This window comes from Aulonocara sp. 'chitande type north' Nkhata Bay, linkage group LG14, assembly GCF_057382095.1.
Source record: "Aulonocara sp. 'chitande type north' Nkhata Bay isolate Kocher_YH1m ecotype deep benthic linkage group LG14, A_spYH_male_GT1.1, whole genome shotgun sequence".
Lineage (NCBI taxonomy): Eukaryota > Metazoa > Chordata > Actinopteri > Cichliformes > Cichlidae > Aulonocara > Aulonocara sp. 'chitande type north' Nkhata Bay.
This window is the reverse complement of record NC_141357.1, coordinates 6,414,651-6,436,259: the sequence shown is the minus strand read 5'-3', so window position 1 is coordinate 6,436,259 and position 21,609 is coordinate 6,414,651. Positions and strand designations below refer to the sequence as shown.

Genomic DNA, 21,609 nt, shown 5'->3' with positions numbered 1-21,609 from the left:
TGTGAAAGGAAACTAAAAGTTTTCTGACAAATGTAGTGGGGTGTACTCATTTATGCTAAGCACTGTATATCTGCTAATTAGTGCTAAGTGATGGACAATATACTCAGAAAAACGGAGGCCTGTACCACACAGCAAGCCATTGTCAATTAATTTCATTAAAAATTCAAGACAGACTGACAGAACACAGTTGAGTGGTTCAGTTCAGTGACTCAGTGAGGACTTGCAGATGGCTGTCAGCCAGCCTGTCAGTGAAAGCATACACTTTATTAAAGGAAATTCAGAACCACTAGCAAGAAATTTAATGCAGAAGTATAATCATTTAAAGTAGAAATATTAAACTGTGATAGTATAAAAATGTAACTGAACATTAAAGATTCCAAAAATGCTACGTACCAAAATAATATTACGTTTTAGATGACAATTGTAGGTGCCCATGTTAAACAAATGCTAACTTTTCTGTTAATGAGCTCAGTGTTTGTCAGTAATCCCTGTGAGCCAAAACTACCTTTAAAGCTGAGGAGCTGCTTTTTTTATTCTTTTTTTTTTCTACTTTAGCAGAGTCCAAGAATACAAGTATGCTCCTGGAAATGAGAACAGCAGATGCACTTTGAAACTGAAAAGACAAGCGACACCCACTGAACCAAGAACAAACACACTGGTTTAATCTTGCATATTCAGAGCTATAAATTTATTTGCATTCGGTTACAGTATGTTTCATTGGCATTTCAGAAAATAAGTCAGCCTTCAGTTAAAACATATATGTATATTTATTGATATGTATATATGTGTGCATGTGTGCGCAAGTATAACTGATTCCAACAAATCAGTAACGGCAACATTCACAACAAGTATTTCTATAGCTCAAAGTTTAAAACAGCAATATTTAAAGGGACAGTCCCCTCTAAAAATCAAGTGTGCATATTTTCACATATTTAACCTGGACTGTAGCAGTCATCTAGATTATTTTGGTGTGGGTTTCCAAGTTTTAGAAATGTGACATTACTGAGAATACAGTGGAACCTGGAATCTCAAAAAGTTAATTTGGTATTAACACTCAGCAGCAGCAGCATCTCTTTTCATAAACCATAACCCGGTTCCTTACTACAATCCACAAACGTCACTGCAAGCAGTGAGCAGGAATTATTTTCCTTCTTCTCTACATCTGCCAATTAAAGGAAGTATTTATACATGTATGTAGTAAATATTCTTTTTTTTTTTTTTACTGGTGCTTTGAGTCAAATGCCATTTAGTTTCTTTAAATTCAAAAGAAGGGGGAGACGCCTCTACAGCTGATAATCCAGATCAGGAAATGTTTCTACAGACCAAAGCAAAATATGTACATTTCAAAAAGATCTCCAACAAACATTTTGCCATGTTTTAAGTAATCAAGTCAATGTTACGATACATGTATCAAAGTTAAGCAGCATAGTACAGTACAGTAAATGTAAAGCGGTGTGTCAGAGGCACTTGTTGAATCCACATGGTTCAATCAAAACTACACATTTATATATAGTATTTAATCACACTAACAATACCACGAGAGCCTACAAATACAGTAAACAGTGCAACATTTCTTGAAGGTTTTTACTGTGACGTCACAATCAACCTTGATAGGAATCATTGTTTTTCTTATATAAAACTGGAACCTTCCAGAAGGTGGATGGCAGAAAGCAAAGAAAAAAAAAAATCAGCCACAGCAAAAAAACAAACAAAAAAACAAGGTTGTATTATACAGCTTTTCTTTCAAGTCCTCCAGGAGCAACTGAAGTTCATTAAAACACTGAGAAGAGAGAAATCAAAGCTACGAAATCATCTCACCTCCCAATAGCACTCACAGTCACAGGGATGGATATTCCAAAAGCCAAGTTAATATTTTAAATAACACAGGAAACATTTAAAATCATGACTAGATCCAGCTTACGTACCTCAGCGATGCTTTCAGGACAGTACGGATTAAGATCATTACCTTACAGCTAAAAACTCTGTGTCTACCTGTACTGGCTGTACTGTTTTAAAGAAGAGTGGAAAGGAAATTTAAGTTGTCTGGTCCTGCAGACCTCTACACAGTCACATGCAGTGACTGTGGACGTAGAGCTTCTTTTGACTACTGTCATCTGAGGGGTTGCTCTAACTAGCCATTATCTAACCATAAATTAAGACATTTTTAATGTGTAAGCAGCTGGTCTGGCATCACACCGGTTTTGCCATTGAAATAAAAACTTAGCAGTGTAGGTTCGCACACTGGCATCGAGGATACTCGACTCCAAGTAGTAAGCAGTGCAGGCTGACAGCTCATTTTTCACAGAATAACTACTCAGTCTGAACGTGACCATGGTGCCCTTCAAACAAACACGGCCCGTGGGTTTTGCCAACTCATGTTCCCTTTTCCTTTTCATTACAGTAGCAGTAAAGTGAAGTTGGAGCCGAACCTATTCTTAAGAGTAGGTGTGAGCATTTTTCCTCCCACAGCATTGTAGCGTGTTCAGACCAAGTACAAAGCCAAGCTTTCATGTGCCTCCATTTGGACTATGCAAGACTTGACTTGTGATATTCTTCGCATCAGGAGATAGGAACAGAAGTGTCAGATATTTTAATTTCAGTGAAAAGTTGTTGTTTTTATGCTTTGCGGCAAAAGCCATAAAGCATAAACCCAGAGCAGCTGTTAAGTCTTGAAAACACCTTCAAATTGAAAACCACTGGAGGTGAATATTTGTTGGTTGCAAAATAGTTCAAAAACAGTGGTGTGACATGAAACTTTGGTTCGCAATAGCTCTGAACACCACTGTAGTTACTGTAAGTGTGGAGGGGGTCCACTGGATGGACTCAGTGATATAACTTTGGTCATCGTGGAGTGAATGAGTGGATCCATGTGGTAAAAAAAAAAAACAGTACAAGAATGAGTAATTGTATCTGCAGTGGTTTGTGGATAATCAGGCCTTAACCATTTCCTTGAGTATCACAAACCCTAAAATATTCTTCACCCATCCATCGTGACACAAACATATTTGGTAAAATCTAAGCATTCCATCTTATTTATTTTTACTCATAAAGACTAAAAGAAGAGTAAAATTTCTTTGCTCAACATGATGCCAATTTAAATGTGAGCTTCCATTTTAATGCGTTTGACTGCTGGAGTAAATAACAAAACAGCCTCACTGGTAGCATTAGAGAGATCAGTGGTGCAGTGGGGAAAAGAGAGAACAGTTCCTAAGTTGCTTTTTCAGCTGCAGGTTAAGAAATGCGACAGAAAACCTTTACAGTTTCCCAAATCTATGACTTTTGACACTTCAGTTCTAAAAGTCATCACCAGACACAGCTTTGTCGAGCCCATTGATCCTTTCAGGCAGCATGCCTTCCTCAATGGCTACCTTGGATGCTTGGACCTAAAAGACAGATGAGCAGATAACACTGATGCTGACCTCCATCCACACGAGAACAGTACTGCAGAAAATCCTTTTAAGGTGTAATTCCAAATAAAAGACAATAATATCTTTTCATGTATTATTTCCAATTCATTACCTGGAATGGTTCACTTATTCCAATGATGCACTTCAGAGCGTTACAGTAGTAGCACAGCACGCAGTCTCCTCCCTGCACGGGGATTTCCTCCTTACTTACATAAACCTACAGAAACAAGAACATTTCCATCACCTGAGGCTTACATGCACTTTTGCTCCGGCTCGTGTTCAAACTGCAGTCCCACTCACTGAGACAAGAGTTACCACCTGTATAACCTCCTCGTTGAAGGCCACCTCGTCGTCTTTGACCCACGTGTAGGTGATGTAGTCTGACACGCTGCTGAAACCAACCTGAAAATTCACACAAAAATGAAGACTTTCAACTAGCACACTGAACCAGCCAGCAGTGAAACACGTGTTGTCAACCTTATAGAGGCCGATCCAGTCCCAAGTACTGGAGGGGAATGGCTGCAGAGGGCTGTAGACCACCATGGCATCAATATCTGCGCTCCAGTCGCCCTCTGCCCGCAGACGCACCAGAGGAGTCTCGTACATCTTCCTCAGCTGTAGGCACGCACAAATCAACAGTCCAAGTTAGAAACCACATTCTGTACAAGAGGAACCACACAGCTATGGAGACTTTCAAAAGAGGGATAAGAGAGTCACACTATCATGACAAAATCTATGATGGATAGGTTAGAGGAGATTGCATCAATATTGAAGTCACATTCACTTTGTCAGAAGAGTGTGAAGCCAAAGCATCTAAAACCTGTTTTGCATGTAAGCAGGGGGCGACTCGTCTGCATACAAAAACACTTTTTCAGTTGTACGAATGTCTATGGGAAAAAATGACCTGTCAAGTTAAGTTACAAGTGTAATAAAGAATTTTCAGATAAGTTTATAGTCTCAAGTGCTTTCAGGCTACATTCTTTAGAGCTGTACCTATAACACTCTGCCTGTTGCCTTCATATTAAATAATTTTTTTTGAATAATAAATTTTACATATATTTCTTCACGTCATTATGTGAACCGCAAGTACAGGTGACACAGGCCGAGAGATTAAGACACAGGCATTAGAGCCTCTTAATGCGTGATTTGTTTGGGTTTCCACCGGAGTGGAATGACCACAAATAGAGAGGGCGTAACCTAAGATGAAACAGAAAAAGACCGCCGTGTAATCCATTTATTTCAACAAACTGTATTCTGAACACCACCCTTTGAAACGGTACCTGTAGTGGAATACAGTTACTCAGATTTTGTATTTTAAATACGCAACGTCGACATGTATTCAGTTACTGGTCCTTTAAAAATAAATTTTTGTTTTTAGAATGGGTTGTCAAAACTTATTTGTACAGTGAAATGAGTTTGATATTTCAAAATATCAGCTTAATGTCCCCGTAATAACTGCAGCTACCTCCACACTGAGCAGTAAGTGATGTTTCCCATCACATCCTGCATGCTCACTTTTAGTGGGACGCTATGATAAGGATGATGATTTACATCATCTCCAAAAGCGTCGACAATAAATACACAACACAATCAACTGATGACCTGCATCAATAATTCAGGTCATAAACAAATGACTGAAAGGTGACTGACTGCATCTGGATAGTCACAGTTTCCAGTTTCTCACCTCCAGTGTGAAGATACCAATGACAGGCTTGTGGTCACTGATGCTGTACTCCATCATGCTGGTGTACACGTCCTGTCTGATTTTCAGGGGGTACTCCATGTCCTCTTCCAGCTGCTTGAGCTTCTTTGCATCTAGCCCAACTTTGTTTTCATTTTCCTCATCCGGGGGCAGGGCTTTGGGTCGGAGTCGCCACAGAATCCGGTCAGTCCAGGCAGGTTTACGCTTCTTAGCACTGGACAGGTAGTTATAGATGACAGATGGACAGAGAGCAGAGGCCGGTTTGAGTTGTCAGACAAAGTCAAGTGTTTAAAGCAAGAACCTGCGTTGGTATGAGGCACATGCCTGGCTGAAGTGCCTTATACCAATATGATGTGGGGCTGGGGAGAATAAAAGGTTCAGGCAGCAAATGACATGCCAGGACCTCAGTGACGGGGTAACTGGAAAGTATTTCACAGGTACAAGAAAACCAGCACACTGATGTATTCTTTGAACTGCTGTTTGTTAAGAATACTTGGAAAACCTGTTTTATAATACTATAAAGTTGGGACGGGACCCAAGAGTCTCTATGGGGACTGACTTACTTTTGGAGCAAGCCTCCAAAAGGTTGTTGGAGGAGCTGCAGTTTTGGGCACTAGAAATATTTTACCCTTCATGTTTGTGCACATAAATGAAACCAAAGAATAATGTCAGAGATGACAGAAATATCAAAATCCTCCTCACTCATTTTCTCCTTCAAATTCTTCTTCATAGCTGGAAACAAATCTGTCTTGGCAGCACCTTTTTTCCCCCCCCTCAGGTCACATGGAACCTGTGGGGTGGCTGTAGCTCAGGAGGTAGAGCAGGTCACCTACTGATCGGGAGGTTGGTGGTTCGATCCCTGGCGCCTCCAGTCTGCATGCCAAGTATCCTTGGGCAAGATACTAACCCCAAGTTGCTCTCTGATGCATCCATCGGAGTGTGAATGTTGTTAGCAAAACAGCACTCTGTTTAGTTTCAGTGCTTGTGAGAATGGGTGTGATTGGGTGAATGTGGCATGTTGTATACAGCACTTTGAGTACTCCGGGAGAGTAAAAAGCGATATATAAGAATCAGTCCATTTACCTTTTATTTACAGTACAATGTTTAAGGCCATCACTGTCACCAAAGGACCGCCAGGTATCAGTTTGAAAATGCCTATTTTTACCCCTCATCCTCCACCCTCACCAAACACACACCTCTGGCCATCACCCAGAACCCCACCCCATCATACATAGTGCCAGCTCTGACTGGAACCCCGTTATAATCAAACACACTCTATTATCCACAATGGTAGTACCGTATTAGCATGACATGCATTTACAGCCATCCATGTTAGGTATGGAACGCCAGGACTGCCATAATGAATTAATTAAATACACCATTAAATAATTAATTAAATGTGGCAATAATTAATTAAAATTGGAATTAATTAATTAAATAAATAGTTATGATATATGTAATTAATTAATTATTGACACATTTAATTAATTATTTATGTATTTCACATTTTAATTAATTATTGACACATTTAATTAATTATTGACACATTTAATTAATTATTTAATGATATATTTATTTATTTCATTTTGGCAGTCTTGGCGCCTGGCTCTCATCATGAAATAATTTTATCTGTCAGCCTCACCCATCAAACTCAGGGGGCGGGGTTAACGCTGATCGAGTCAAAACCATTGCTTTGGCCTGGTGGCCATTGTTTCTAGCACACAACAACCGGCATGTGGAAGCTAACAGAACTGAGCTTTGAAAAACCCTGTTTGTGTGTTACCAAATACCGTTTTAATATTTTTTTAGCCGAGAATGTAGTGGTTTAATCTTCATGTGTCTGGTCGGTTTGTCAAGATACAGCCTCTTTGCAAAAGTGTTTCGATGATTTCGGAGATGTCTGCCCAGTCTCACGGCAAAGCGTGGGATAGACCCGCTCGCCTCGCAAGCAATCCCACCGACAAAGCGCAGGCCCCGGTACACAGCTGTAGTAACCCCCGCTGAGTTCTTTTACTGAGGTTATATTTATCGGTGTTTTATTTCCTGATGTTCTTATGTGTCCTACGTGTTTCAGTCGCCAATTCTGAATTATAACTAACATTAAAAACATGTTTAAGGAGGAGAGAGAGCAAATAAATCTGTTTAACATCTGATCTTTGGGTTTTTGTTCAGTAATCAGCGTGACCTGTGTATAAACACATAAAAGAGATAACGTTGGTGTTTCCATCATGTAGTAACTGCTGGCTTTAACTGTACAAAGGTTGTTCGACACTATGAAACACATACAGACTTCATGATGTTCGGCTAATATTTTTATTGTGAATATTAATCATGCTGACCTCGCTCTGTACACCACGCAGCGAGGTCAGCATGTCCACGATATCCTCAGCTCCATGAGTTAACACAAAGTTTCCCAGCTGACTATCTAACTGCCAACTATTCCAGAGACGTGAAAATATACAGCATAAAGAAAAGTGTAAGAGACTCAGCAGCAGATTAGAATAACAGTTATAAATTTAATAAATCACCAAATGAATCCAAGAAACGAGCAAACCTGTTCCGACAATTTGAATTTGTATTCCCTCAGCTGCAGACTCGCTGCTGTTTAAATGTTTGAAAAGGAAGATTAGATATAAAAAACGTCAAACATAGACTCAGTCTGCCTTCACATTTGATATGAGGCCAGCACGTATAGTGACCTCAGCAGGCTATTACTGAAATACACGTGCTATATCATAAACTATGATATAAACAGGGAGGTCCTATTAACATGTTTAGTTTTAAAGGACACCTTCCTGCCTTTAGTCTCATTCATGAGCAGTATTAGTTTTCTTCTAACATCCAGAAGTCTGCACGATGTGTTTCATAGTTTGTAACAAGCCTTTGACAGGTAAACATAACATGACCGAAAAAGCAAAAAAGAAAAAAAAAAAAAAAAAAAGGGAGAGAGAGAGTGTTGAGATAAGAAGAGAAAATGCTCTCAATTATGGAGACAGGCAAATGGTTCATTTATGTTTGATGTGTGTTTATTCCTCCCTAAATATCGTCGCTGAAGTTCGCCATGCATGTCAGATTTTCCTGCGCATTTTTATACGTCTGCCAACAGAGAGAGAAAAAAAAAAAATCACATTCTAACAGACAGCTGGTGCTTAGAATACAGTTGAATAACTATTAAAAAACAGATGATATTTAGATGATAGTTCAGTCTAACACATGTGCCAGTGAACCATTAAACGTCTGTGAAACTATGCAGTTATGAAACGTAACTTTAACCTTAGCCAAACCGATTTGCTCAGTTGTAAATAAAACAGCGAAGTAAACGTGACCCGACAGACAGAACCTGAGTGAATGAAATCCAGCGTTTAACCACTGAGAGCTAAAACTCAGCTGAGGTTTCAAAGCTGTGTGCCGGTGATTGGACATCAGCCACTGATAAAGCTGGCTCGCCTATAAAGGGGCAGGGATAGCTCAGTAGGTAGAGTGGTTGCCCCATGATCGGAAGGTCGGGGGTTCGATTCCCCTTAACAGCTACCCTGAGGTACCCCTGAGCAAGGTACCGTCCCTACACACTGCTCCCCGGGCGCCCAATGGCTGCCCACTGCTTCACTGAGTGAATGGGTTAAATGCAGAGAGCAATTTCCCCACGGGGCTCAATAAAGTACAATAATGTACTTTCTTCTTCTTCTTCTTCTTCTTCTAAAGTGCTCTGTAAGGAAACAAGCTCCAGCAGCTCTGCGCTCGGGGAAAACACTATATTTACTTATCTTGTGCAGAAAAATGCGCTGACATTGCGTTATATTGAGCACCGGCTGCCCAGTTAAACTGTGACTATCACCAGGTAACTAGGCGTGTTTCTTGAATTAGCAGCAGGTGTTAAACAGCTGACAGATGAGGAGGAGGATGCATGCAGGTAAACTGAGGGTCTGTTAAGCTGATCGCTGGTTTCGTGAGAAAAATGTCAGCTCGTTCTTTATGTTACAGAAGCACAGAGACACAAGACCAGGCGGAAAGAGACGATCGTTCGGTGAAAATGAGAATCTGCGAATGCAACATGTGGAACACGGAGAGTGGAATATGTAAACAAACCGGTTAACGTACCCCCTCGGTGCACTCTGCATGCTAACTGTTAGCAGAGCTAGTGAAATCTCTGAAAACATCTGAGCACTTTTGCAAACATGTTCTATGTTGACAACCTGACCAGACATACGTTGCGACATTCGCGGCTAAAACACTGTTAAAAGTGTAGCTGGTGACAGAAAAACGGGGTATTTTAAAACTACACCACCACCATTGCTGCCTGTGATTTCATCTGCATTCTGGGATACCTGGCTGCCCCAAGTCTACACAAGCAATCGATTTTCTAGGATCGACCTGTTTTGACTTACTTTGCACGGCAACCAATCAAATGTTAGAGAAGCTGCATGGGCAGCGTTAACCCCGCCCCCTGAGTTTGATGGGTGAGGCTGACAGATAAAATTATTTCATGATGAGAGCCAGGCGTCAGGACTGCCAAAATGAAATAAATAAATATATCATTAAATAATTAATTAAATGTGTCAATAATTAATTAAATGTGTCAATAATTAATTAATTACATGTGTCATAACTATTTATTTAATTAATTAATTCCAATTTTAATTAATTATTGCCACATTTAATTGATTATTTAATGGTGTATTTAATTAATTCATTATGGCAGTCCTGGCGTTCCATAGTTAGGCACATCATATTTATATAACACATTCTGAAAGCTAATGCTGTGGGTTAAATTTGCATCAGTGTAGACATGATACATAAAGGTACCCTGTGGAGATTCTTTTCCTTTTTTTGAGATATATATATATATCTCATTTGACAAACAGGAACTTATGCTAGCTAAAACTACAACTAAAACTTTGCTCTGATGTGCCCGTAGAGATCAAAGCATCCACAGTGTACCTTTAACAGCTGCCGTAATGTGAGCGCAGATGAAAATCTGTAGCACCAACAAGCATTTCGGTCTTTGATTTGCAAACACAACCATAGGGTTTGTCTTTCTTAGACTGTTCAGCCCCTTTCAGACACACTGCTGGCTAATAAAGCCGTTAAAGTGACGGCTCTCTTTCACACAGGAGTAACTCTTACATTAATGTTACTCATCAGACTTTAATTAAGTGGTCTAATAACACTTATCCAGCTGTGCTATATCCAACATCGGGCAGTACATCAACGGACGTCATTTCTCGATTTCTGACCAAGGTGCTTACACTTGGACACTTGCACATGTCACATCATGCATGTAGTATTAAGAATCCCTCCACACTTTATAAACTTTAATAAAATGTACCCTTTAAAAACAGCTAAAGCTGAACTGAAGTACACAGCATTAATTAACAGTAATTAATGAAGTGTTGCCTAAGAAAAACACATCCAACTGTCCTGCTTTGGATAAGTTGGTGATGGTTCCTGGTGCTGTGTGACACTCCAGGTATGTGATAAAATCAGAGGAAAGCCTCCCACAATTAGCTCAACAACACATTACAAATCTGATCTGTCGTTGACTCATAAACTTAGTCACAGTGAAGACTTTCCCACTGTATTTGATGTGTAATAAATACTAAATGTAGAGAAAAGTAAATGTTTCGTGTTTTTTGCAGAGGTCTGTGTGCCTCTCCAAAAACCAGAGCTATACTAACAATGTGTTTCACACTCTGATTTAATTATTGGCCAGTGCTTGCATTGAAATGTTTACTGTGTATTGCTGTTTTGATACACAGGAGCATATTAAGCTGTCTGTGATATTAGTTTGTCCAAAGATCATGAGCTAGAAACTACAAGCAGGCGTGTCAAACCGTTTTGTTTTGTTTTTCTCGTGTTATTGCTGATCGGGACTTTCACCAGAACAATCATGGCTTTTAGTGTACTGAGGAAGTGGAGATGCCGGACAAACACGTGCAACAGAAATTTCTTTGCAAGCCCATCCAGCTGATGTGACTGCATTCATGACCCACATCGTCAGATCGCTGTCCCAACTTTTAGAGAAACATGGGCCGTGTGCTCTTTAAGGCACGAAGCGCAGGAAAGGAGCCTGAACACCTGTGTGTTTGTTTAATGTGCAGCATGTTACAGATAAACATAATCGTCAGTAAGCCTTTGAACACATGAGTGACATTTTAACTTACCACATTAAAAACAAAAACATGACACTACTTTTACTGCCGTGTTAAAAGTAGCGTGTACACACATAGTGAAGCTCGGTTATGTGAACTACATGCTAGATGTGGACAAATGGATTCTGAACTCTTACTTAAAGCCAAACCATGTGTTGTAGAGTCTGTAAAGTTGGAAAGAGGTACAGATAAAAACAGCATACTGTGAGCAAAGAGAAGGGTGAGTATGATTCATGGTTTTTATGGTGATGTTTTCTTGTGTGTTACCTGGTGTCATAAGTATCAGAGCTACGGTCAAACTTATATGTGGGCTGAAAGTCCAGAGGCCCCTCCTCAAACTCCTGCAACACCTGCTCCTTCTGCTTCATCATGATCAGCTGAAAACAACAACAACAACACACATGTTTCATAGTCACATTACCGAGGCTGCTATGTGGGATGGAGGATCAGGAGCTGTGAGACTCTTTAAAGGGCCACACCTGGTCTTTGCTCCACAGCAGGCTGTAGTTCTGCTTGTCGATGCAGGTGCGGACAAAGTGCATGCCGTGGTCCTGAATTCGGAAGTTGAGATCTCCAAACCAGAAAACCAATCTTGACCAGGAGAGGGGCAAAAGAGACAGAGAAGGAGGACGGTGACACATGAAAGAATAATGAAGAAGTGACTTTGGTGAGATATGTGAAGCTTCAACATCATTTCTTATCCCAAACATTCAGGTGAATCACAGTTTGTATCATGTGCGTCTTCTCACCTGTGATCAACAATAGCTGGAGCTCTTTTACAGTCAAAGCTCTGCATGTCCATGATATACTCAAACTCATCCACCCTCTCTGAGGCATAGTTCATATGAGCAGCCAAGTGGCAGTTAAGGAAGCAGAGCGTGTGGCCATAGAAAGATAATCGGATGGAGACGCCGCCTTTATTACCCTGAGAGTGAAACAGGGTTGAGAAAAGAGAAAAACAGTGAATGTGTTGAACTAGACTCCATACTCTGTTCAGTTTTTAAGCTGCGAGAGACAACTCCTCCATCAGCTGGTGACCCTCATGTAATAAATGCAGAAGCCCTCTTGAAAACCAAACAAAAATACTGGAGTTCACAAAGTGGGATCTGGTTTGACATATGTTCCTACATGTTACTCCATTCCTCATTTCAAGGAGAAGTGTGCTAGTTTTACACATTAGAGGGTAGGGCTGCTCAATTAATCGAATTTTAATCACGATTACGATCTGGGCTTTCAACGATCATTAAAAATGACTGAGCCGATTATTAGCCCCTCCCTAATTTATCCGCGACACCTTAAAGGCCGGTCCGTGAAAATATTGTCGGGCATAAACCGGTCCGTGGCGCAAAAAAGGTTGGAGACCGCTGATTAAGAGGACCCGAGGGAAGCTCGGAAAGCTAAGCAGAAGTTATTTGGAGAGTGACTGCTGTTGGTTGAAAAGAGAGTTTAAAAAAAAAAAACTTCAGTGGTGTTGCACACTATTTTATATTATTTTTTTAAAGTCATTGTTAACCCTTTAAAGCCAGTCAGAGCAGCACGCTCCGTTTTGCGTAACTATTTTTAAATCCCTGTAGAACCTGAACCGTGTAAGCTAGCGCAATAATTTGTTTTGCATATGAAACCGGAGGAGTTGTACTTACATCTGATGCCATCAGCTTGTCCTCGGTCACGGTTTCGTTCCACATATAGCTTTGCAAAAATTGCATAAAAAGCGCTTGCAGGAACAAAAACATAATATTCCAGAAACACGCTTTGCCGATCCTATCAGCTGTTCGTAACACTTCCCACAGTGAAATGATGCACCTGCTGTTTTCTTTGCAAATTTGCATCATAGGATTGTTTTTTGTTTTTCCTGCAGTATATAAAAATTGCTGTATCTCCAAAATAAAACTATGAAGACACTCAAAATAAATTTCCTGTTGTTGTAAACAATTTTTTGCAACTTTATTGTATTTAAAGTTTTGAGGGATAAGCCTCTTAAATTTCTCCAAGTAGAAATATATGTAAACAAAACAAAAGCGATTTTCAATTTTTTTTGTAGTTTATTGCACTTTTTTGCAATTAATGTAGTTACTATGGACTTAATGCATACATATTATTAAAATATGGGCTATAACAGTTGTATTGATGTATAGCAACTTGAAATGCTCCCACAAATGGCACTACAGCATGTAAAAAAAATAATATAAGCTCTGGTGGACTTGGTTCTATAGTAGGTCTTAAAGGGTTAAATAAATATCGTCAAATAATCGTGATCTCAATTTCAGTGAAAATAATCGTGATTATCATTTTTGCCATAATCGAGCAGCCCTATTAGAGGGTGTTTACACATGTGAAACAGAAAACCAGCTCCAACGATGACAGTGAAAGGAGTACACAAACCAACATCCACCGTTTATATACAGTCTATAAAGGGGCCAGCACTACTTCTCTTGGAAGTGTGAGCTTGGCTTAACCCTTTAAGACCTACCATAGAACCAAGTCTGCCAGAGCTTATAGTATATTTTTACATGCTGTGGAGCCATTTTTGTGAGCATTTCAAGTTGCTATACATCAATACAACCATTATAGCCCAAACTTTAATAATATGTCTGCATTAGGTGCATAGTAATTACATAAATTGCAAAAAAGTGCAATAAACTACAAAAAATTTGAAAATCGTTTTTGTTTTTTTAACATATATTTCTAGTTAGAGAAATTTAAGAGGTTTATCCCTCAAAACTGTAAATACAAAAAAGTTACACAAACTAGTTTCCCACCACAGGAAATTTATTTTAAGTGTCTTCATAGTTTTATTTTTGAAATACACCAATTTTCATATACTGCAGGAAAAAAACGAAAATAAATATTATAATGCAAATTTGCAAAATAACAGCATATGCATCAAAACAAACTATTTCAAGCAGAGCAATATGAGTTCCTAAGCATCCCAGAAACGACACAGAAAGTCATGAACTCAAACATAACTTTTAAAAACACCAGTATAGGCTCATAAGGCCCCGATCGTAAAAAACTACATTTCCGCAAAATGATGTCACTTCCGGTTTCGGGCAGCTCATGGCGGACATGCGACAGTTCACGCTGATGGACTAGGAAGTGTTACAAACAGCTGATCGGATCGGCAAAGCGTGTTTCTGGAATATTATGTTTTTGTTGCTGCAAGCGCTTTTTATGCAATTTTTGCAACTGTGACCTAGGACAAGCTGATGGCATAAGATGTAAGTACAACTCCTCCGGTTTCATATGCAAAAAAAATTATTGCGCTAGCTTACGTGGTTGCAGTGCTACCGAGATTTAAAAATAGTTATGCGAAATGGAGCGTGTCCGCTCCGACCGGCTTTAAAGGGTTAATGATGATGATCAAGTTCATCCATCTGAAAGTAGACAGTTCCTCTGAGCTGACCAAAAATCTGAATTCAAGGTCAGTATCTGTGGGTGGGATTTGTGACACTACGATAAGCTGTGACTGATTTAGGTTTTCCTTAAACAGGCATCCAACACAAATAGGAAGGAAAGGAAGGAGGAAACCTGAAGTCTGCACTGCACAATGAGGACAGACTTAAAGAAGACATCCTAAATCCACTAATTAAGAATTTTGGCGGAAGAGGCTTGTTTTGAATAATAGTTTTTCCCAAAGTACTACAATGTTTTGCTTTTAAATAATAATTTTAATACACCTTTAAACAAATAACCAAACAGAGATGAGTAGTATCTAAAACCTGAGGGGACCAATGCATGCACCAGATTTTTAAAATAATAATAATAATAAAAAAAAACAAAAAACACAACAATGCAGCTAAGGGCTGTTCGATATTGGATGACGATATACATCTATCGTTTCATATTATGCTATCGTTTGTTTCGTGGTGTCGCAAAATAAGCTGTTTATGGCAATGTTTTCTCATCGTTTTCATGGTCACTGTAGTGGCTATATTAATTTCTTAAAGTTCTATGTTTCTCTTTTATTTAAAATAACCACATTACAGACAGACAAGCAGCTGTTTTTACGTGTACTTTCGTTAGCAACAACGACGGTAAAACCATTGTGTAGCTCCACTGTCTGCTTGTTTATTTTCCACATAAACCTTTCACAATAAAGCTCAAGATCCTGTTGAGACTTTTCAAAATAACTGAAATGATATGCATTATTCTCAAACATCTAATTTCCGAATATGCATCCAACAAATTACCTCAAATAAAAACATGAAGTAACTATAAATGGCGCTTACAGTCACCACATGGATGCAGGCACAGAGAATACCAGCATGGCCAGTGAAGATGAGGCATAACCAGTTAGCTCTAAACAGAAGGACTAGTCGAGGACCTTATTCCAAAACAAGGGCTACCTCTGTAGCATGGACAGGGTTTGGTTATGACACAGACCAGAAAACTGTATTATGAAAAATTATGCTGCAAACCAGTCCCCACCACAGACTCAAACACGACAATCCTCTTCTAACACCTACGGCCAACTACACAAGAATCCTGTGAAAGAGTGCAGAGAGAGTTTACGAATGAGAAGCAAAAAAGAGCTGTCAGGTGCTCAAAATAAATGTTAGACTCAAACGTTAGAACAGGCTTTTCCCCGCAGCACGCCATGTACTAAATACTCACAAAGAAAATGCACTATTTTGCGATATATATCGTTATTGGGATAAGAAACGTTTATATCGGGAAATGAGATTTTGGTCATTTCGCACAACCCTAACACATCTGATTGATTTAGATCACCCCCCCCCCCTTTTTTTTCTTTTTTTTTTTAAAAACATCTGAATTTTTTCTAAAAGTGAAATAATAAAGCAGTTCAGCATTTCTCACCCAGTAACCAAAGAGGCCTGTGCGTGTGTACGTCGCCTGGACGTCTCTGATGAAGGGGACGTGCTCCAGCTTGGAGAAGAAGAGCAGCAGCAGGCCCTGCATTCTTATGGATGACACCTGAAACACACACAGCACAAACTGTGTTCTCCTGACCCTGTGAAAGTGTGCATCCACTGTATGGCATGTGTGGGAGTTTTCTAAGGTTTTTTACCTTGATGTACTTCTGTGGCGCTAAAAGCGACATCAATAGATAACTCCACGGGTCATCGAACACAGCATCTGACACAAACCTCAACGGGCCAGAGTACACTTCCTGCAGACTAACACACACACAAATCTGATTGTAAATCGGCCCCTTATCCACTTATACAGATGCATTGTGCATCACATCACCTACCCAATGACGTAAAGGTCAGGGCTCTTTGGAGAGTTCAGGTGGAGAAGTGTGGTCACATCGTCTGGAGGATCAGCTGTAGCCACATTCCACGTTACCATGTGCAACCTGTGGGCACAGAAGAGGAAATTACAAACAGTCTGAAGTAAACAACTAGATCAGAGGTAGGCAACACCAAGCCTCAAGTGCCAGTGTCCTGCAGGTTTTAGATGTGTCCTTGATCCAACACAGCTGATTCAAATTGCTAAATTACCTCCTCAACATGTCTTGAAGTTCTCCAGAGGCCTGCTAATAAAATCATAATTTGACCCAGGGTGATACTGAAAACCTGCAGGACACCGGCACTTGAGGCCTGGAGTTGCCTACCCCTGAACTAGATATCAGGTACAACATTCAACCTTTAAAACAAACGAGACCATCTTAAATTATGGCTTAATTTTTCCAGGTATGAAAATCAGATGACCTGAATTATAACCTCAATAAACTCTTTCCTGGTCCCTTTTGGGTTTCAATAACAAATTTCAAATCTTCTTTAAGACAACACAATGTTCACTTTGTATATTATGCTCCCCATTAGAGTCACAGGAGCACTAAAGCATTATATACTTTGGGGCGAGACTGCATCCTAAAATATACCATGTAATTGACAGGTCACTACAATAAAACATGTGACACTAGATGATACAAATACAAGTGGCTTCAGCAGCTAAACACTCAGCCCAAGGCTTCACAGATGGGACTTGGGATGGCTGCGTCCACGATGTACACGCATTCAGCTGCAGCATATCATTTAAGCTTCACAATCAAAGAAGTCCTTTCAGCTTATCTCGAACCAAAGACGAGCCCGTAACACAGGTTTAAAAGCTGCCACAATAGCACCATTGTGCAATTACCGTAAGCAGGCCAGGCTGATGCAGTTGACACATAATCAGATCAGTCATCCTTGAACCCAAACTTGCAACATTCATAACATGGAATAATATTTTCACACTTACTTAAGTGTAAGTAATAAAAGCATATGAATTAAATTTAAAAGACTGCATTTTCTTGGATGGTTTCACTCAGCAAGGGTCTTGTGTTAGTCTCTGGTCACTGCCTGAAGCCAGACAACAACTACAGGTCATGTTGCAATGGGATCACGCCAGCCACAATGAGTTCTCAGTGTTGCTTTCTGCAATACTAAAATGTGTCCACAGTGAGACAAGAAAGTCCTCTCCGTTCAGAAGCATTAAAGGACAGCGAGGGAACACTCCTGAATTACAATATACGAGGATGTTTTGGTAGAAGATGTAGAAATATAAACACAAAAATCAAGTAATATTAATGATTTCTAATACTCTAATTGGTCACAAACTTATTAAGCAGTTTAAAAAACAACAACAACATATTTGACTTTGATGCTCTTCTCATATCCCAGATAAATCCCACAGAAATTTAGATAATTTAAAGTTAAATGCTCAGATAAATCCATGGAGGCATTTCAAAATGACTGCTGAGTTTCAATACAGCAGCTGTCTCTAAAACCACATTTTAGCATACTGACGCACAACAGGGAAAGACAAGGTAAGAACAATACAAGCTACACTACTGCAACAAGTACAAACTCATTAAAGCGATAAAATCTCCAGCTTCAAACATCAACAGAGGCGGGTGAGCAGTCAGCATCAGTCTCCACCTGAAGCTGTCCTTCTTCGGCTTGTTGGCTCTCTTGCCGCAGACGAGGAAGGCGTAATCCAGGGTCTTGACCACCTTCTCGTGCAGCTCGTTTTTGGGGTTCAAGTCCTCGACGCAGGTCATCAGCTGGTGAAGCCGATGGAGCAGGGCCAGTTTGCTGCCCGTTGACTGTGTGGAAACGCTTTCGGTGCGTTTACGCTCTATGCTGCCCAACAGCCGAGTAATTTCATCCATCCTGGTCCAAAACTGCGAGGCCTGCTTGAGCCGGCTGTGGTCTCAATTGGTGATGGAAGATGTTGGAAGTAACAAAATAGAAATGTAAAAAGGGAATCAAATGAGCCACAGTCCTCCTTCTGCAAAATCAAACCACTGAGTGAAGTGGCATCTAAACCCCCCCGGCTCAGGGGTTTAGGTGCTCCAGAGTTGAACAGAGTGATTAGAGAATTGGTTCATTTGCCCACAATTTGTCTTTGTGTTCTGAAAACTGTTTATAATCTCATTGTTAAATGTCTAAAGGTTAGTCCTATTAAACATTGGGAAATCAACTTGCATGGGTGATTGGAAACACGTCCCTTTTCATTCAGCAAGCCGTCAGGCTGTCCTTTCCTTGGACAGAACACCAGCAACACATTGCTTTTTTTCCCCTCAAATCTGCATTAGGTATGTATTGTTGGGCAACCTAATCCACCTGCCAGAATGCAGTGACATTTGTTCACTGGCAAACAGCGGACTGTGTCTGGTCTTGGAGCATATTTAACCCAAATGGGACAAACATACGTGCTTCTAGAAAAGGCTGAAAGTCCTGAGAGCTACACTAGGCAGCCAGAATATCACAAGCCTTACATTAGCTAATGTAGAAATGCATCACACAGTAAGAAAGGCAGGACAAACACAGCTCAGCGGGGGGGAAAGGAAAGGAATACGTCTTTTAACCAGCTTTACCACTAAACTTGGTGATGTCATGTTGGTGCAACAAAAGGAGAAGCTCAACTGGCTAAAACAACACTACAACACACAAGACAGAAATGCCTTATCAGTGGGAAAAAAAAAAAAGAAGACATGTGGGGAAAGGGCTGGAGCTGAAGTACAATATAGTGAGAACAGCAAGAAAATGTTCTGCTGTTTCTTAATATAAATAAGCCAACCAACTTGGGCACTGCAAGACTGAGTTCCTTTACAAAAAGTAGATCACTGCTGTTGCAGCACAACAGCATTTTCCTGCTTTCAAATTATTCAAGTTGAAAGGTGAAATATTTCTTCTCTATTTGTTTGTTTTTGGATGCCTGATATCTAATGTTAAAGACTTTTCACCAAAACTGACTAAAAACCACAGGGCTAGAAAAATCAAGCAAGTAAGAAAAAACAAACAAACAAACCACAAGTACGTCCTGTTCTGAGACTTGAGTTGAGTAAATCATACAGACCATTAATAAAATATGGAAAATTCCACTAAAAATACACCACAGACATGATGGAGAGGTTTAGCTGAGTACATTAGCTGAGGTGAGATACTCCCTAACTTTAAGATCAATCACCATAGCTGTGGACACCATGGACCCCACGTGTAGTTACATTTTCTAGAGAATTGTTGTTTAACTGCCCAGTTTACTTTGTATGGTTTCACAGGGGTTTCCAGTTATGATGTAGCTACAGTGCAAATTTACAGCTAAAGCATAAATTCCCAGTAAAGCTTAAACCATCCAAACAGCTGAATTACAATTACCTTTATCCCGTGAGTTGGTATGAATTGAGACATAAGCTTTTGAAGCCAGGAACTGGAGTTTATGTACCAGGAGGCTTCAGCTGTCTATATGCACCTCATCCGCGCTCTACTTTCAAGTCATACTGAATGCATGAATTTTATTTTCTAAATTACTGTCCACGCTTCACTTAACTAGACCCCTGATTTTTTATTTTTTTATAAATATGCCGACTGTGACTTTAGGAGCTTTTTAAAAGGATTTTTTGATACGCAAGCCCGTACTCCATTAAGTTGCGTGAACCTCTAATGTGTTAATTTGCACTAGCGTATGTCTAAGTCTCTCACCCCAACACTTTATAAATTCAAATTACCGGCAAAGCTTGCTAGTTACCTGCTAACTTAAAGCCTTTTCTAATACAGTCACTTCTGGCTCCCAGAGAAACACAAAGCTAACACCGACCCGGTCACAGTGACTCTGTTCATCTTTCACATCCATGCACCAACCTGAAGCTTTCCTCCTCCTTCTCCCCGAGGTATAACTGATGACTTTCCAGTGGCTCTTCACTGTCCTCCATCGGGTCCACACCTGGCAGGGAAAGAGGCAAATTCAGTCAAATCAACTTCATTAAGCTCACGTCGCCACGAAATGAAAGGACAAACTAAAGTAAAAGTACAACTCTTATGCATAGTTGTTAGCTGACAACGCTAACTCACAAAGTTGTCATGTAAGGACTGAGGTTTAACTAACCTGAGTAGGGCACATTTTCCACCCCCGGCTTGTGCATATTCTTTTCTACCAAGTTTGTAGCATTTATTTACACCCAGCTAACATCTTACAGCCATTCACTACCGTGGTGATGCATCTGATAAACACAGCGCTAGCTACACTGCGCAGTTAGCGAAACCAAGCGTCTTGCTTTTTCACATTCAACAGCAAACACTTTAATCAATAATTATGCCCGATAATGATTTATCGTACGCTACCTTTTATACGTTAGTAGTATTTGTGAATGTTGTTTTATCTATTTGCAGGAAGCTGTACAGTACGTCAATAATCCAGCCTGCGGGCTCACTAATAGGGAAAATAGGGAAGTTGATTACTTTCAAAATAAAAGCACGAACAAGATAAGGCATAAGGACTTAGTTACAAGTAAGACACACGACTGGCACACAAAACCGGGAAAATGCCTGTTAATTGAGACTGGAAGTTGGCTAGTTTAAAAGAAAAACGCTAGAGTTAATTGTTTGTACACCAAATCTATTTCAATCTAAACTGCCAGTATATAATATAATCATACGCGAGTAAAAATGTAAGTTTACTCAAAAAAGTTCTGCAAAGAACACAAAATAATGCTAAAAAAAATAACTAAATACTATTTCTGTTAAAGCATGAGAAATCAGACTCCTGTCTTCAACAATATTAAATGCCAGTAATCAAGACTTTTGACTTCTGCCAAGTATTTTAAAGCTTTAAAAAATAAAATAAAAAATTAGTTTCAAAACGCACATGTGAATATTTTTCTCCAGGGCACTGACAGCCCATTTCCTTTTTTGTGGCACTCAAATGTGTCACAGAAAATAAAGGTCAAAATCACAATAAATGTTATGAATTAATCTGGATATTGTATGATCTGCATGGTCTAAAGACATTCAGCTATATCACAGAAAGGGTCTTTGGTGGGGGGGGGGGGGGGGTGTTGCTGAAGGGTTAAAAGATCACTGAGACACTTACAGCAGAGATACAAATACATATGTACAAATGC

The 21,609-nt window shown here is 39.8% G+C and overlaps 1 protein-coding gene across 8 annotated transcripts; it reads right to left on the bottom strand.

The window, feature by feature from the left end:
• Window positions 1-673: 673 nt before the first annotated feature.
• inpp5ka (inositol polyphosphate-5-phosphatase Ka) lies at window positions 674-21,481 on the bottom strand. Of its 8 annotated transcripts, none has more exons than XM_086260732.1 (13): window positions 20,831-21,481; window positions 20,351-20,432; window positions 16,474-16,578; window positions 16,288-16,396; window positions 16,077-16,193; window positions 12,008-12,183; window positions 11,738-11,849; window positions 11,526-11,635; window positions 11,396-11,422; window positions 5,092-5,323; window positions 3,708-4,022; window positions 3,520-3,624; window positions 674-3,383 (listed from the first exon to the last, which is right to left on the bottom strand). In XM_086260732.1, exons 2-13 carry the CDS (start codon window positions 20,419-20,421, stop codon window positions 3,294-3,296), a joined length of 1,569 nt encoding a protein of 522 aa, XP_086116858.1. In that variant the 5' UTR covers window positions 20,422-20,432; window positions 20,831-21,481; the 3' UTR covers window positions 674-3,293. The 8 variants fall into 8 exon arrangements, with proteins under 8 accessions (XP_086116858.1, XP_086116856.1, XP_086116854.1 ...); XM_086260730.1 differs by lacking the exon at window positions 20,831-21,481 and adding an exon at window positions 20,595-20,810; XM_086260728.1 differs by lacking the exons at window positions 20,351-20,432; window positions 20,831-21,481 and adding an exon at window positions 18,146-18,529 and having other exon boundaries at window positions 3,708-3,809; window positions 3,885-4,022.
• Window positions 21,482-21,609: the final 128 nt, after the last annotated feature.